The sequence below is a fragment of the Diabrotica virgifera genome, chromosome 8 (genome assembly GCF_917563875.1).
Source record: "Diabrotica virgifera virgifera chromosome 8, PGI_DIABVI_V3a".
NCBI classification, from domain to species: domain Eukaryota; kingdom Metazoa; phylum Arthropoda; class Insecta; order Coleoptera; family Chrysomelidae; genus Diabrotica; species Diabrotica virgifera.
In genome coordinates, this window is record NC_065450.1 from 86,558,928 (window position 1) to 86,578,260 (window position 19,333).

Sequence of the window (19,333 nt, forward strand, 5' to 3'; positions counted from 1 at the left end):
TCAAATTTCCAGCGCCATAAGCTTGTTTGTAACTGGTCCAAAATCAGGCAAGTTTACTTCACTGTTATATTACCGTCAAAGGCCGATATGATCAACCATGCCAAAAATATGTATTTGATGATATTTCTAGTGACTTTCTTAAGTGAGGATCTGTTTTTTTAGTTTACTCCTCTTGGTTTAAAAACAAAGCTTAGTGCATCTTTATTGTGATTTTAGAATAGTTTGTAGGGAACTATTATACAGCCTCTTGGCTGTATAATAATAATAAGACTGTCTACAGTGATGAGCGCGCTAATAACCGGCAGAGTAACGCAAAAGATGGAAAACACATAAGTTGTGAGACAAAAAAAAAATGAAACTAGTGAAGGTGAAAACCTATAAACCTACATTCTATTTATTGTTTCCCACCTTTAGACGTATCAGAATAGTATGTAAACTAAAACTTTCACTGTCACAGTGGAGATTGCCAAACTCGTTCGATATGTCTAAAGGTGGGAAACAGTAAGTAGAATGTAAATTTATAGGCTTTTATCGCTAAATCTTCCACCTCCATTAGTTTCATTTCTTTTTATCTCACAACTTAATGTGTTATCCATCTTTTGCGTTATTCTGCCGGTTATTAGCGCGCTGATCACTGTATAGTGAATGCTACACTCTGAATGAATGAATGAATCTGAATGAATTTGAATCTTCGTTAAAGGCAATATGTTTTATAAAACTAGTTAGCTCTACACGCTTAAATTTAGTATTAATATAAAAGAACAAAGAAATCTTTTTAATTAACATCAGCACTCTTTGGAATACATAACCAAAATATTATTTACGATTTGCAATAATTAAATAAATTAGTAGGTCGCACTTGGCAGTATATAACAGATTACTGGTACTTATATTCGTAGACTTTTATAACGCCTTCGACACCGTGCAGTTAGACAGCATTATAGCTGCTCTGAACAATAGTAGAATAGACTACCGGTTTACAATGTTGTACATTGTATTAAAATACCACAATGCACGTAAAACTACATGATAGCACCAGAAAAATTCATATCAAGCGATGTGTGAGACAGGGCGATACTAGTGTTGCCCAAAATCGGTCTTGGTCTTGTAGTCTTGGTCTTGTTCTTGCGTTTTCGCAAGACCAAGACCAAGACCAAGAACGCCTAAGTTTAGCAAGACCAAGACCAGTACTTACCGTGCAAGACTTGAGCAAGAACAAGACTTAGCGTGCGAGAATCTTGCGTCTTGCAGTTAGAACTGAGGGTCGTTTTAAGGAGTATATTAGTTCGACTGCATTCTTAGATACTCTATGAGAAACAGAAAAATTTGTAACAAAAATTTTGAAAATCGGACTTATGCGCATTACGAATGTATACCATAAATATATATAGCGAATCAAATATCCATTTAAAGAACACTTCACACATTTGACAAGTAATCAGAAGTCATTATTACAATGTAAAAATAAAATATTTTGTACATGCCTTCCCAGCAGACGACTTCTCTGAAATTTATTGTCCGGATTATGAGAATAGTCGCGTTCTAATCAAAACACAACACTATTGCTTTGCGACTCCGCATAGTAATATCGAATATCGTATCCAAACTTTTTAAAATTAGCTGATAAAAAGTATACCTAATAAGTAATTAATTTTTTTCATTATTAGTTTTCCAGGAATTTAAACGTACAAATCTTATCGGTATATAAAATAGTAAGACTATTATGTATTGTTTTTACTGAATGTGCTAGGAGGTCACTCGGTTAAACAAAATTTGCCGAAACAGCGCGTATTATATTTTAAAAGTATGATACCGAGACAAAAGAACAGAGAAGATACCCTAACAAAACACCCAAATATTATTTAATAACGATATACACTTCTCTAAAAATTTACGCACCACCTTGTTAATGTTTCGAATTTCCTAAACCTATGTTGTCCTAAACCTATGTGATCTTTTTAATATTAGGTTGTCTAATTTTTTAAATATCGCTGTAATAATATTGTTGCTAGACAAATCAATTATTGTCATTGTACACCGGGTGTAGGTACCAATCAAACTGTGTTTTTCTCAGAGCTAGCATCACTTTGTGGAATATTCTAGCATTTATAAAATACTCAAATTTAAACGATATCCTGATATTTTCTTATTATAGTGCAGTCACTGAAGGTGGATATGAGCTATTACCTCCGATTTCGTTGAACCTTCATCGATTTGCATGAAAATTGGTGAGTGGTTAGAGGATATCTCCAAGGAACAAAGGTGACATGGTGCCAAATTGCGCTTTTACCCTGGGGGTGGATGCCACCCCTTCTCGGGGTGAAAATTATTTTATTGAAAATAACCCCATCATTCGATAGAGTGACAAATTCTAAGCAACATTTGTTATATAAAGTTATTAAAATAAATCAAAAGTTTTTGAGTTATTAAAGATCAAAGATTTTAATTTTTCTTGAGAAAAATGCATGCTTTTAACCGATTTTTGAGCTCTCGAACATGTTGATAGCATTAAAATTTACGATCCAAAATTTTTTCAAAATTTATCTTTTAAAAATGTTTCCAAAAAATGTTATTGTTTTTTTTAATCACTCCGTTCATTTTCACGGCATCAGGTTTATCTAAAAACCGTTTAAAAGATAATTTTAAGGGCTATCTAAGCACGTTGAACTTATTCTTTTAAATCCCTTACTTTTTTTTAAAATAAAAGTTTAAATGGCCCCGGTTGCATGGTTCTTACAGCAAAATTTAAGATTTAAACGTTTCTATCTCGGTTATTTTTTACCCTATAGAAATAGTAAAACAAGTAAAATATTTGACACATACAAAACTAAGATTTGGTTATATATAATTTTTTACGTATACTGAGTATTTTTTGAGTTATTACCAAATGAATATGAAAATTACAATAATTTTAAAAATTATGATTTTTTTAACTTATATATATTTTTTTTAAATATGCATTCTTAACCAGTCAAAATTATTGAAATCATTACTTATGCTAATATAAGAAGTTCTTATAAGGATTACTATACCTTTTAATTTTTGTGGAAATGGCGTATGTTTAATTTTTCACTTTTTCCTAAAAAATTCGAAAGGGTTCTTTTATTTTCATCATAACTTGCTTAATTTTGATGTTATTAACTTGTTCCAAAGCTCTTTTGATAGGTATTCCGAAGTACTTTGACAAATATTTAACAGGTATATTTTATACATTGCATCGTTTCCCTATTATTTAAGCTTGAATACTTAGATTTGAGTAGTCTTCGAAAAAAATACACATTCAATTGCCAATAACTCACACAGAACTAACATTAGTTTACTTGTTTAAGTAAAGAATCTATTTAGTTTTTTAAGATCTTCAATTTCAGTAATTATAACTTTTTTATAAATGCTTATAGTTTTTGAGTTATACGTGAAAAACCAATTTAAAACATGCATTTTTTTACGAAAAAATAAAATTTTTGGTCTTTAATAACTCAAAAAGTGTTGATTTATATTAATAACTTTATATAACAAATTTTGCTTAGAATTTGTCCCTCTATCGAATTATGGGGTTATTTTCAATAAAATAATTTTCACCCCCGAGAAGGGGTGGCATCCACCCCCAGGATAAAAGCGCAAGTTGGCATCAGGTGACCTTTGTTCCTTGAGGTATCCTCTAACTACTCACAAATTTTCATGAAAATCGATGGATGTTCAACGAAATCGGAGGTGAAAACCTTCAGTGACTCCACTATTATGTTTTTTTATTCATTCGCTTATATTGGATAATAAAATACATAAGTTTCTAATAAACTTTAGTTAGTTAGAACATAGGCACGGATCACTTAGATCGTGGGTTCAAACCCCACCCAGTGTCAATTGTCTAGATCAGTAATTCTCAATCTTTTTGAGCCATGTACCACAAAATACTTTTTATTATTTTTGTTACCACCTAATTGAAATAGCTAGGTAATCTAAATAACGATAATAATTGTGGCTGATTTTGGCTGTTTTTGCGTTTTGTATACCACCGCAAATAATGATATGTACCACCAGTAATACATACACCACATATTGAGAACCGCTAGTCTAGATATTTATTAATATGGCTGGTCTTTACTATGGCTATGATATTCTTGCTTAAAATTTACCTCTCTGTTACGTTGTTCAAAGATATGCAATAGGCTAATAGGCAACTGCGAGACTTGCAAGACTCTTGCTGCAAGACCAAGACCAAGACAAAGACCGGGAGCGCAATACCAAGACCAAGACCAAGACTATGTGTACTGGCGCAAGACCAATACCAAGACCGTCAAGTCTCATTTTGGTCTTGCATTTGGGCAACACTAGGCGGCATTCACTCACCTAAATTATTTATAACAGTCCTCGAATACGCCTTTAAAATGCTAAAGTGGGAAAATAGGGTAATAAAAATAGATGAGGAAATGCTTAACCATCTGCGTTTTGCCGACGATATAGTCGGTATTACTGAAGATCTGGATGAAGCACAACAAACGCTACAAGAATTTGAAAAGGTATCTTCAACAATAGGTATAAAAATGACAATTTATGACAAATTTAGTTCCCAGCGAACACCTAACTATCCAAAATCAAGTGATCGAATTGACAGACAAGTACATATATCTCGGTCATGAAATTAGAATAAGCAAGGACAATCACACCTGTGAATATCAACGACGAATAACACTTGCTTGGGCGGCGTATTGTTCGCTAAGAGACATATTTAAGAGCGAGAAAGAGTAATTCTCGGCGTGACAAAAAAAAGACAAGTAGCACCGATGTCGTCGAACGTATAGCCAAGCTGAAATGGAATGGGGCAGGTCACGTAGACTAAAATACTCAAAATGGACCAGAAAACTAATCGACTGGCACCCAAGAGCAGGCAAATGCAGCAGAGCACAACATTCATCGAAAGTCCAAGAAATGGCAACAAGACGCACAGAACCGTGGAGAGTGGCGAAAAATACGAGAGACCTATGTCCAGCAGTGGACGCAAGAGGTTCCATGATGATGATGATGATGGCTTGGAAGTCTTCAGTAATAAGATTTCGTTAGAATATTGTGCAAGGCGATAAAAATATTGTTTAATATTCGGATATGAAATGGGGGTATTTAAGATTAAATCCTTACAGTTTTAAATAGTTTTTATTGGGGATAGATCTGGGCTTATATCCAAATTTAACACAACTAAAAAGTACTCAAAATTATGAGTATTGACCCATTTGCTATATCTTATGCACTAAAATTGATATCTTTTTAATCATTTTTTATCTAAGAAATTTGAAGAAAATAAATATTAATTTTTAATACAATTTAAAGCATTAACTGCATCAGCTGCAGCTACTTTGTACACTAAAGTCTCCTTATTATTTCATTAATCTAACTCAGTTTTAATTGATTTAAGATATTCTAAAATCTCAACTTTATTACGAGGAGCTAACGTATGAGCCCGTAGCCACCTATAGATATCAGAAACGGAAACATCTATTTTACAATCTTCAAGTAGATACCGTAGTACCTCTAATGCACCATTTTCAGCAGCTGTATGAACAAGTGTATAATTCTTCTTATTGGAAATGCTTAGATTTGCCCCTTGTTCTTTAAGATATTTTATAGCTTTAAATGCATTATGGGCAGATGCACAGTGACTGGGTGTATTTCCATATTTATCACATAAATCTAAATTTAGAGAAAATTTACATTCATTTTTGAGAAAGTTTAAAACATCCAGTGCATCAGCTGCCGCTGCTATATGCACTACAGTCTGTTCTTTATTATTACATCGATTCAACTCAATTCCAGTTGATTTAAGATATCTGAAAATCTCAACTTTATTACCATCAGCTGCCATATGAGCCGGTAAATTCCCATTAACATCAGAAACTGTAACATCCATTTTACAATCTTTTAATAAATACCGTAGTACCTCTAATGCGCCTGACCCAGCAGCTATGTGCATAAGTGTAGATTTATTCTTCTTGTAAATGCTTAAATCTGCCCCTTGCTCTTTAAGATATTTTATAGAGTCAAGCGAATTACTACGAGCTGCACAGTGACTAGGTGTATTTCCATATTTGTCACATAAGTCCAAATTTAAAGTTTGACATTCATTTTTAAGAAAGTGTAGAACATCAACTGCATCAGCTGCTGCTGCAAGATGCACTAAAATCTGTCCTTTATTATTACATTGATTCAACTCAATTCCAACTGATTTAAGATATCTTAAAATCTCAACTTTATTGCCACCAGCTGCTATATGAGCCGCTAAATTTCCATCAACTTCAACAACGGTAACTTTTACAATCTTCTACTAGATACTGTAGGACCGCTAATGCGCCATTTTCAGCAGCTGTATGAACAAGCACATATTTTTTCTTGTTGGAAATGCTTAGATTTGCCCCTTGTTCCTTAAGATATTTTATAGTTTCAAGTGAGTTACTACGAGCTGCACAGTGACTAGGTGTATTTCCATATTTATCACATAAGTCTATATTTAAAGATTTACATTCATTTTTAAGAAAGTCTAGAACATCAACTGCATTAGCTGCTGCTGCTATATGCACTAAAGTCTGTCCCTTATTATTACATTGATTCAACTCAATTCCAATTGATTTAAGATATCGTAAAATCTCAACTTTATTGCCACCAGCTGCCATATGAGCAGGCAAATTCCCATTAACATCAGAAACGGTAAAATCTATTTTACACTCTTCGACTAGATATCGTAGGACATTTAATGCGCCATTTTCAGCAGCTGTATGAGCAGGTGTATAATTTTTCTTGTTGGAAATGTTTAGATTTGCCCCTTGTTCTTTAAGATATTTTATAACTTTAAGTGCATTATGAGCAGCTGCACAGTGACTGGGTGTATTTCCATAGTTATCACCTAAGTCTAAATTTAAAGAAAATTTACATTCACCCTTAAAAAATTTTAGGACGTCAACTGCATCAGCTTTTGCTGCTATATGCACTAAAGTCTGTCCTTTATTATTACATTGATTTAACTCAATTCCAATTGATTTAAGATATCTTAAAATATCAACTTTATTGCCTTCAGCTGCCATGTGAGCTGGCAAATCCCCATTAACATCAGAAACTGACACATCAAGTTTACAATCTTCTAATAAATAACGTAGTACATCTATTGCCCCATACGCAGCAGCTGTATGAACAACTGTTTCTTTTAATGTGCTAGAAATGCTTAGATTTGCCCCTTGCTCTTTAAGAAATTTTATAGATTTAAGTGCATTATTACAAGCTGCTTGGTGACTGGGTGTATGTCCATCTTCGTCACTGCAATTTAAAGACATTTTACATTCATTTTTAACAAAGCTTAGTACATCAACTGCATCACGTCCTGCTGCCATATACACTATATTATGACCATTATTATTACATTGATTTAAATCAATTCTAATTGATTTAAGATATCTCAAAATCTCAACTTTATTTCTAGCAGCTGCCATATGAGCTGCTAAATTCCCATTATCATCAGAAACGTTAGCATCCATTTTACAATCTTCTAATAAATACCGTAATACCTTTAATGCACCACAACCAGCAGCTATATGAACAAGTGTTTCATTGTTCTTGTTGGTAATACTTAGGTTTGCCCCTTGCTCTTTAAGATATTTTATAGATTTCAGTGCATTTTTAGCAGCTGCTGGGAAACAAGGCGTATGTCCATATTTATCCCTGCAATTCAAAGAAAATTTACATTCATTTTTAAGAAACTTTAGAACATCAACTGAATCATCTCTTGCTGCTATGTGCACTAAAGTCTGTCCTCGATCATTGCATTGATTTAAATCAATTCCAATTGATTTAAGATATCTCAAAATCTCAACACTATCTGTGGAAGCTGCAAAATGAGCCGGTAAATTTCCATTAACATCAGAAACGTTAACATCCATTTTACAATCTTCTAATAAATACCGTAGTACCTTTAATGCACCACAACCAGCAGCTATATGAACAATTGTTTCATTGTTCTTGTTGGTAATACTTAGGTTTGCCCCTTGCTCTTTAAGATATTTTATAGCTCTAAATGAATTTTTAGCAGCTGCGTGGTGACTGGGTGTATTTCCATATTTATCACATACATCTATATTTAAAGATAATTCACATTCATTTTCAAGAAAGTTTAGAACATCAACTGCATCACCTGCTGCTGCCATATGTACTAAAGTATATCCCACATTATTACATTGATTTAAATCAATTCCAGTTGATTTAAGATATCTCAGAATCTCAAGGTTACCGTTACCAGCTGCCATATGAGCTGGTAAATTCCCATTATCATCAGAAACGTTAGCATCCATTTTACAATCTTCTAATAAATACCGTAATACCTCCAATGAACCAAATTGAGCAGCTACATGAACAACTGTACGATTTTTCTTGTCAAAAATGCTTAAATTTGCCCCTTGCTCTTTAAGATATTTTATAGATTTCAGTGCATTTTTAGCAGCTGCTGTGTGACAAGGCGTATGTCCATATATATCCCTGCAATTCAAAGAAAATTTACATTTATTGGAAATTGGAATATTGGAAACACTATTTATGGAAGCTGCCAAATGAGCCGGTAAATTTTCATCAACATCAGAAACGTTAACATCCATTTTACAATCTTCTAATAAATACCGTAGTACCTCTAATGCACCAAGACCAGCAGCTATATGAACAACAGTAGCATTTTCCCTGTTGGTAATTCTTAGGTTTGCCCCCTGCTCTTTAAGAGATTTTATAATTTCAAGTGAATTATTCTCCACTGCATAATGACTGAGTGTATTTCCAAGATTATCAAGTAAGTTTAAATCCTCTAATGTGCATTGTCTAATTAAAAATTTAATTAAATCCATATTATTTTCTTTATAACTTTTTTGTATGTATGGCATCCATCTGAGCATTTCATTTAAATTATTTAAAGCGATTTCATTTGCTTTGTTGAACTTTGCCGCCTTTTCTACAAAGTATTTGACTACAGATGGATGATGGAAAAAAAAAACTAACGTCATACCTCTTCCATATTTATCTTCCATATTTAAAAGATTAGTAAAATTGGTGTAATTATCAAAAACTAATTTAATAATAAAAATGCTTCCATGATTACCTAAAAGTGATATGTCTTTTTTCCAATTTACCGTAGTAAGTGCCAAATTGTATTCCGAAGATATTTTGGATATTTTTTCATTTGGATTAATTTTCAGAATTTCCTCAATAAAATCTAAAACACCCAAATATTCAGATTTTAAAAACACTGTATTAAGAACTTCGAGCAATAAATCATGACGCTGTTTCTTTTTATTACAAAGGCAATCCCATAGAAATTCTGCTGCAAAATATTCCTCAAAAGTTTTATGAACAAATTTATACTCTCCATTTAATTCCTTTATTAAGCCAACATTTAAAGCATCTTTATTAATCTCATAACTATCATCAACATTAAGCAAATCTAAAAGGTTCGGAAAATCAGAAAACATACATTTCGCCGCAAATTTTCTTAACGAGTCTATATAGTACCTGTCAAACGCTCCACGTAGTTTATCGTTATCTTGTGCAAATTCGTCTTTGATCACTTGTAAATAGCAACTATAAAAGTCACATATGTTTGTAACAGTATCGAAAATCTTTGACAAGGATTCAATACAGTTGTTTTTAGATACTTTATTTTTTATTATTTTAGCAACCATTTCTAGAGATAATGGCGTTGAACAAATAGCTTCAAATGCAGGAGCAGAATTTGTCACCTCCTCAAATAAATCATTTTTAATATTTCCAGACATTATTTCTTTAAGATGTTCGTTGAGATAAAAAGACTTCTCAGAAGGTGAAAACGGAATCAGTCTTAACTCACAACTATGCAAATCTCTTAATTGTTTTAAGATGCAATCGTAATCTCTGGCACACATAATAACCAAAGAAATATTCAAGGCCTGAAGAGAATTATGATCTGCTAATAAGTTTCGTATTTTTTCTATATCATCCGAATAATTATTCTCGTCAAGACCGTCTATAATCAAAATTTTATCCATAGACTCAATTAGTTTTCTTTCTAAATGAGCTAAATATGAGCTATCAGGAGTGACATTGGCAGTGATATTTTCATTGTGACACAATAGATTAGTCATGTTTTTTTCGATCTCCTTCCGGAAAAATTGTTTAGTCTTTCTTAAATCAACATTAATTATCCATGTCAATTTGGAATCTACTTCGTCTTTACCTTTTTTAAGTTTTACTATTTTTTTCAATATAGTTGTTTTTCCTGCACCAGATGGACCTGTAATAACAACTATGTTTTTGTCTATTTTTTCGAAAAAGTCTTTTTCCGGAAATATTTTTGAGTTATCCATCAGGCTTCTATTAATATAGAATTCATCAGGTTTTGATTGATTTTGGAAATTACAACCTATCGAGTAATAATCTTTGTTAAATATTATTTTTTCAATACATTCATTGATTTCAATTTCATCAATTTCTCTAATAATATTTTTGATATTTTTTAAATCCTTTAATGGTACCAATTCTCCTTGAAACAAATTTTTTTTGTCTAATATGAAGTTTTGTGTGTCACTTTCTAGCGAATTGAAGTATATTTTATCATCAATTATTTTAACTAGTGGTTTACTGCTTTGTAAATAATCTTCTTTAATAATTATAAATACTTTTTTATTTCGGTTTTCCTTCGTAAGATCACATATTTTCTTATATAATTCTAATGTTTGAAATTTATTAAGTGATAGGAACGAAACAACTAAGTATTTCATGTTGTCACATTTGAATGTGTTTATCATATCACATAGAACTGTATATTGCATTGTATATTTCATTTTATGAAATATATTTTCTTTTTCCTGCATCAAACATAATATGTTTTCTTTTAGCGGAAAATACGATTTTTCTGATTTTTGAATGCTTCTTAAAATTTTTATTAGGTGCATAGCGATAGCAATATTGTCGTGTATTTGAACACAAATAATATTATCTGAATTAAATTGATGACTTTCTTTGAAATAAATGTTAGTATTAACTAAGTCCTGAAAAAAATTTCGATTATGTTCCCCACACAAAATAAACATTAAATAGTCTTTTGTCATAGGCACAAACTTGTTAGTTGATAAATGATACCACTCTTCTACACGATCTTTTACATATTCGTAGGATGATATTGGAAACTTATAACCGAGCTCATTTAATTTAGTTCCAATTAACGATTTGATGCTCATGAGATCAATTTTAACAACAACAAAAGAACATATGAATGTTTTGATGTCTTCTGTATTGATATCCGAATTCTTCAATTCTTCCTTGTCTTTTTCGTTTTCATTAATCTTCTCTTGAAATTGTTTTATCGTGTCTAAAAACTTGTCAACCATTCCTTCTTTATTTTGAGCTTTATACATTTTTCTTTCGGAACCAAATATTTTCTGCAAGTTTTCATCAGCAGGTAATTTATCCATAATATCGGCAACGTTTAACTTAGCAGCAGTACATAGTATTAAGGAATTAGGAGTAATTTTAAAAGATTTCCTTAAAGTTAAATACGATAGAAAATACTTAGCGATACTGAAATCACTTTTTTTGGGATTAGTTGTCATAAAATCTTTAGTGTACTTCACACCACTTTGAACTTTTGCTTGTAACAACATACACTTTTCATCTGATTTAAATACGAGATCATCAAATTTTCCAGCGGATTCAACTTCACTTGATATTTTCCAATTTGTGTAACTTTTGATTGCAGATAAAGCAAAGAGTGTATGTAAAGCTCTCTCATAAAGTAAGCCTTGGCTGGGATTTTGCGCTTTTCCCGAATCCATCACCTGAAAATATAAACATTTTACCAAAAATAGAGATACGAGCAAGAAGTATATACTTTCAAAACTGGAATTTGAAATTTTACAAAAAAATATATAAAATTTATGATTTTTTAGATGAATCCCTTACGTTCAAATAAAAACAAAAATTATTTATTATTATCTATTTGCATTATTTGTTTTAATGCTATGTGCATATAAATTGTAATCAATGAGTAAATATCAAAATAAAGAAATTGTTATTAGTTTATATTTTATTGATCTTACTTAAAACGTGATTTTTTACTCAAATAATTATCTAATAATTCACATCATACAAACCAACCAGAAGTTAATAAAATAATGTCTCTTAGATTTGTTTATTACATAATGGACATTTACTAAGTATAAAACAGTTTATAATATTTTATTAAAAAAATAGAACAAAATTAACCCATAGCAAATAATGTTGCCAAAAATCGGTCTTAGTCTTGCAGTCTTGGTCTTGTTCTTGCTTTTTTGCAAGACCAAAACCAATACCAAGACCGCCTAATTTGAGCAAGGCCAAGACCAAGACTTACCGTGCAAGATTTGAGCAAGAACAAGACTTAGCCTGCAAGACTATTGCATCTTGCAGTTAGAACTGATGGTTGTTTTAGAGAGTATATTAGTTCGGGTGTATTCTTAGATACTCTATGAGAGGCAAAAAAATTTTTAACAAAAATTTGGAAAATTTGACTCATGCGCATTACGAACAATACCACGAACATACATAGCGAATCAAAATATCTATTAAAATAACACTTGACACATTTGACACGTACTCAGAGATCATTATTACAATGCAAAAATATAGTTATTTTCCTAACAACTGCAGAAAGTCATTCTTTTCCGCACGCGACTGCAGTTTTCCGAACGACGCGAAGCGGGAGTTCGGCAAGCAGTCGAGTGCGGAAAAGAGACTTTCTGCAAGAGTTAGGAACAATATTTTTTCTAAGAGTCTTTAAAAAATTACCAAATCTTAATTAATTTAATTATTATGAAAATACATACACAAATTAATTCTTTGACAAGGTTGTCAAAACCAAACTTTCAATATAATTAGTTAGCATGACGACGATCTTGGTTTCCATGACGATGATTCAAAACGACTGTTATTGTCTACCGATTTGACTTCCGAATATTATGTTAAAATAATTTTATTTCATCGAGTTGTCGCGTTAATTTCATTAAAACAGGAACACAATAAGATATATTTGAAATAAATTAGTAAATAATATCTAAATATTAGTTTATTGCATATATTATAATTACTTTAAGGCCATATTAACATATCTAAATTAACACGCGTGCGGAAAAGTAAAAACCGCGTGCGGAAAAGTAACACGCGTGCGGAAAAGTAACACGCGTGCGAAAATGTGAAAATTTCTAAACTAAAATGCGTGCGCGAAAGTAGATATTTTTGCACGCTCGTAGAAAATAGTATATTGTACAAGTGAGAAAAAAGCACTGGCGAAGCGTCCATGTAACCACTGTTACCATTGGTAACAGTTAAAAATCTTGCAAATAAATATTTTATGACTACTATGAAATAATTCCATTTATATTTTTTACTATGTAACAGATATATTTATTATTACCTAATTCAGTAAATAGCCAACTAGACGCACGAAAATATTGGCGAGATTATGTGAATCCGTTGCACGTTATTATATGCTGTTAGCACATTTGGGTATGGTAACACAAGAGAATACTCGCTGTCGCTCGGGACTAGCTAGTTTCTGAAAATTTTGAAGGAGCGACGGCTCTAGAGACGGCGCTTTGGCACGCTGTGTATATCAGCATTGTAACCATATTTTGGTTTGGTAACGTTCGTTTAGTACCTATTAGAGATTACAGTGTGCGTGCATTTAAACATGGAAGAGTGTTGCTGCGTATTGCGTAATCGATCAACTACTTATATAATTTTGATAAACTACGATAATTTTGAAGAAAAAATGGGATTATTGAAAATTGAAGACTTAAAATATAAACAATAGTTTTCAAAATATATATTCTTTTTCCTACTTGTTAATTTTTTTATGTTAATTTTATGGTAGAATAATCTATTTAGTTTGTTTATTATTTATTGTTATACATATTACATAATATACATAATTACATACAAATAATTTGGCAATAGGGATTTGTTTAATTTTATCCCACAGGATTAAAACAAAAACTTATATTTGGTAGGTTCAAAATAGTTTTTTTAAATAAGATTTTTTTACATCTGGTTTTGGTAACACTGTCGAAAAAGTCACGCGTCGCCACTGGAAAAAAGACATATTTCTCACGAGCGCAGAAGTTTGTTGGCACGAGCCGAGGCACGAGGCGAGGGCCGCAAATCAAGCGAGGGAGAAATATGTCATTTTCTCATGTATTGTACACTGTACTTTTTCTATGGATGCATTTTTGTCAAGAGTTCAAACTTCAAAATTAAATTTAGGTGCTTTTAGGTATATTATATGCATAAATTGCAATACAATACATATACATGTAGGTATTTAATATTCTTAAAATTTATAAACGTTATTTATTTAAAATTTTAATTAACAGTTATTTTTGAACAGTTTTGAAAGGTTATTCCTGGTAAGTTTTGCTTTAACACATTTTTTTGACAAGATTAATTGTGTTTGTATTGTGTATGTTACCACGGAAACGGCGATATGTATGGAAAACCGTAGGAAAACCCGTGAGAAAAAATATGTCTCACTGTAATGGCCGACTTTTCTCACTGGATGATTAATTGTTCGTTTTGAATGTGTGTAAGTAGTGAGAGAAGTTGCACATTGTATAGCATCCATAGAAAAAAATATTTTCACATACTTTTCCCGCAAACGACATCTTCTCTCTGAAATTAATTGTCCAGGTTTTGAGAATAGCCGGCCTTTATTCATAAATAAATATTCTTGCGTTGCGACCTTGCGATGCCGACAATAATTTCGTTAAAAATGTGTAGTTGATAAAAAATATACCTATTACATCTTATCGGTATATAGAATAGTAAGACTATTATGTATATTTTTTCTGTTGTTTGTGCAATGACCTCATTCAGTTAGACAAAATTTGCTGAAAGAATGCGTCTAATACTTAAAAGTATTAATAACGAGAGACGATATACTGTCTACCGAGGCATTAAACAAAGAAACGGAACAAAGAAACAAGTAACGGTCGAATCCATCAATTATTTAAAGAAATATTACAGTGAAATATATGCAAGACAAAAGCTCATTTATAGCAGTTTTTTCTGTAGTTAAATTAAATTGGTCATTTGTTTTATCAATCGACTGTTCTTTTGTTAGTCTTTGTGTTTGGTGATATACACTACTTCGAGAAATTAACGCACTACCTTAAAAACGGATCATTTATTATGTCTTGAATTTCCTAAACTGTTGTCCGATGCAGTGATTTTTTTAAAATGTTATACCCCTATTCTTTAACAATATCGCTGTAATAATACTATTGCTAGGCAGGTTAATTGTCATTGTATACCGGGTGTACCAATCAAACTTTTTTTTTCTCAAAAATGGCATCACCCTATGGAATATTCTAGCATTCTAGCTTATAAAATATTAAAAGTAAAACCCAACTATGGCCTCATATTTTCTTAACATTTTGTTTTTTAATTCATTCGCTTATGTTGGAGAATAAAAAGTTACGTACTTTTTTAGCTAGCCATGTTTTTCATCAATACAGGGTGTTTTTAAATAAGTATGGCAAACTTATAGGGTAATTACTCTGCACGAAAAAGTAATGACAGTTTGCTTTAAAACGTATGTTCGCAAATGCTTCGTTTCCGAAATAGGGGATATTAAAATTGTTCTTACACACTGGCGATTTATTTATTGCTCTAAAACCGGTTGCGATAGGCGAATGAAATTTCGCCATGTGAATGAAATTGATTTTAATATTCACCAATGGCCCACATACCTACGTGTAACCGGTTTGTTTAAAATTACCCCTTAAAATTTGCCATATTTATTTCAAAATGGCTAGTTATTAAAATACCTAACTTTGTTGTTATCCAAGCGAATGAATAAAAAACAGAATGTTAAGAAAATATCAGACTGTAGTAAGGTTTTAATTTCAGTATTTTATAAATGCTAGAATATTCTACAGGATGATGCGAACTTTGAGAAAAAAACACAGTTTGATTGGTACATTTATTAGTACCGGTACGGTATCCGGTACCTATAACCATTGATTAATAAGTACCTAGATACCTCACCTTTAGGTAAAACCGAATTCAGTGTTAAACTCCGCCCACATACACCTCTTTGCCCCTCAAGTCTAAGTACTAACTGGCTGGACGGTGGCGACATTTATTGAAATTTTTGCCAAGATTGAAAAATAAATTTGAGTCGCTTGGCTGGCCTAATAGACAACGATATAAGGGTAGTATTCAGCATTTTAACAAATAATTTTAACGCGATTGTAATCTCTATTTTGGAATTCCGATTTTACTTCAGATAAAACGCTAAAAATTGATTAATAAAAATAGTGAAGAGGTGTCTTAAAAATTATTTAATTATTAATACACTACAAAAAAACAACAAAATAGAAAATACATAATAAAATTAGCAGTGATAATTCACATGTAAATTATTTTTTGCACTTTATAAAAGAATGATATTTTCAGAACTTATGCGAAATAAACTATTTGAAGTTGATATACAGAATTTCTTTCTAGATCTTACTCATTCACCCCAGGTAAAATATTGCAAAACCTCCGAATTTTAAAGAATCCATTAGATTGGCATGAAATTTGGTATACATATATCTTGATAAAATGACAGGGAATTTCCAACATATAAATAGTTGAGGGCCATCTGCCTAGGAACAATAGGTAAAAGCTGATAAACGGACAGGATTAGAAAGTTTAAAACATCACTAATTAGATCATATTTCAAAACAAAGTAAATAAGTATATTTGAATGTTAATTCTTTTCAAACTAAGATAGTAAAATTAAAATTTTAGGAAAAAAAGATATTTATTATTTCTTGTTCTCAAGAAGTACTTTCATTATTGACAATATCGAAACATTTTATTATTAAAACTCGAGAACAATTAAAAACCACGTTCATGTTTATATGAAAGTACTTTAAAAATGAAGGTATATTACTCTTGAGAAGAATTAATATTTTTTAACAAACTTGGTATACGACTCATAATATTTGACATCTGATTCTTTCATTTTGAGTTTTAGGACGTGCAAGTTTTTATCAATAATACATTTTTCCCTAAACTGAATAAAAACGTTTCCATATGATTCCAAGGTTTTAAGACATACTGACATTGTTTTCCTGATATTATAAAATACTTGTTAATATCTACTGTATATATAAACTAAAGCTAATAGTGTAGTTTAACATTCAATTGAGTCCACGATTATTTACCCGTGCGTCATTAATACCTGACGAGATAAAACACATACTTTTGATCTAGCATCATTCTCTTCCACGCATGAAACTAAAGACAAACCAGCAACCGCCTGTTATTAAGTAAAAACACATGTTTTTTATAAACGCACTAGACTAACTCTATTGCGCAAAATAGAGAAAAAATTTCTAGAGGATTTTGGTTCAGAAAAGATGTTAAAAGATATGACACATTATATTATTTTTGAAGTTCCTCCCACAAACATAAAACTGACAAAATGGTCCACTGAAAGCCGTGTAGACAGTGAATATTATTTCTCTCTTTTTGATTTTCAAAAACTTTAATTTTTTTAAAATATTCTAAACTTGCTTTTAAGTTTTCAGTTGACTTGCTTAAAGTTGACATTGGCTTTCTGTTTGGATTACTATCACTACAATATTTGCTGTTAAGACCATCAAAAATATTATTTATAATTTTCAAAAATTCGGCAGTAAGAGAAGCCGTTTTGGTGTGTAACTGCCCTACAGATATTGCTGTTGATATTGCTGAGGCAATTGAGTTGGAAAAAATTTGTGCTGATAATTTTACACGCATTTTTTGAAAATTATTAGGGTTTATATGAACGCTTGTCATTTTCACCATGCATTGTGCTCTCACACTAGTTCTATCGATGTTGTATGTGTATTCAATATCTTGCCACGATATTTGTTTAGAATCGGCAAAAAACGTCAACTTTTTGTTAAGAAAATTATTTCTTAGACTTTTTAATAAGTGGGGTGTATCGAACACAGTGAAAATCCTCTGATTTCCTATTTTTATTTCAGGCTGATCCTTACATGCGCCTAACAGCTTAAATAAAGCTCTATTATTAGATGCTTGATCACACAACACTTTTGGTATATACCCAATATTTTGTAATTTTGAAACAACTTCAACTACAATCTTTTTTAAGTTGTCGCTATGTATTGGACCACCTGTAGCAAGCCGCGTAGCCTTATGTAGCAAGCTGCGCATCATGAAAACCAGACCTGTGTTGGCAAGTTTGTTTGTTCTGTTCTTCCTAAAGCACCTAAATCTTGAAACCCTTCTATAATGTCATCTAATTTATTGTACTCCACAGTCTTATTCGTACCTTCGAATCGATCGCAGGCTATCGTTTACACAGAAAACCGGATTCATCAATTTTTGTTGAATTATTAAAAACTCGTTAAAAATTTAATACTCGATAAAGATATAATTTTATAGTCCAGTGAATTTTTAAATAAACAAATTAAATTGGTTCCCCCATTATGGGGGAACAAAGTTCATTAGGGACGTCCTCTCAGACGAAAGACATAGTGAATAGTGAAGATAGTTTAATGGAAAATAATAGTTTTGAACCTAGTGCTACTTTGCCGATAGAAAAACAAAAGGATATTAAATATTTCAACTTGATCTCAGATAAGTACAATTTAGATAATATTTGGGTTTATATTGAAAAAACTGGGAATGAAACTGGTCTTTCTAGATTGCACCCTATAGCGATAGGTCACCTACTATTTAAGACCCTGAAACTTACACATATTAAAGAGATAAAAAGCATTGGCCGTAATCGTATAAAAGTTTTGCTGTCATCACGTTTAGAAGCTAATAATCTTGTCAAAAATAAATTATTAGACGCTCAAAATTTAAGAGCTTACATTCCAAATCACTTGTTGGAAGTTAAAGGGCTTATAAGGGATGTAGACACCCAATTTGACATTAATTATCTCATGGAAAATATTGAATCTACTTCCAAAGTTTTAAATATTTATAGAACAAAGCGTAGAATCCAAAAAGAGGAAACAATTGAATACGTAGATAAAAAACTATAGTTGTCACTTTTGAGGGTAATATTCTACCCAACTATATAGGTTTTAATAGAGTTTATTTTCCGGTAGAAAAATTTATTGGTAGGGTCGTTCAATGCTATCGATGTTTGAAATTTGGTCATGTGTCAAAGCAATGTAAAAGTTCCCAGGAATGTTGTATTCAATGTGGGCAAACTAAGACTACTGATCATACTTGCGATAAAGCTATGTATTGTATACATTGTAAAAGTAATGAGCATGTCACAATATCAAAAAAGTGTCCC

At 31.5% G+C, this 19,333-nt stretch overlaps 2 protein-coding genes across 2 annotated transcripts in view; both read right to left on the reverse strand.

Moving 5' to 3' along the window:
- Positions 1-5,129: 5,129 nt before the first annotated feature.
- The window catches only part of LOC114339404 (uncharacterized), a 92,482-nt gene continuing 78,278 nt past the window's right edge, over positions 5,130-19,333 (reverse strand). The window contains exon 2 of the mRNA XM_028290054.2: positions 5,130-11,825. Within this exon, the coding sequence (XP_028145855.2) occupies positions 6,285-11,825 (5,541 nt within the window). The 3' untranslated portion in view covers positions 5,130-6,284. The remainder of the gene's footprint in view (positions 11,826-19,333) is intronic.
- Positions 5,378-5,899, reverse strand: LOC126890199 (serine/threonine-protein phosphatase 6 regulatory ankyrin repeat subunit C-like). The gene has a single exon (XM_050659052.1). The coding sequence runs from the start codon at positions 5,897-5,899 to the stop codon at positions 5,378-5,380; it is 522 nt and encodes a 173-aa protein (XP_050515009.1).

Bases quoted from the DNA above. Each gene is read 5' to 3' on its own strand.
- LOC126890199 (XM_050659052.1), bottom strand. From the start codon at position 5,899: ATGGATGTTACAGTTTCTGATGTTAATGGGAATTTACCGGCTCATATG.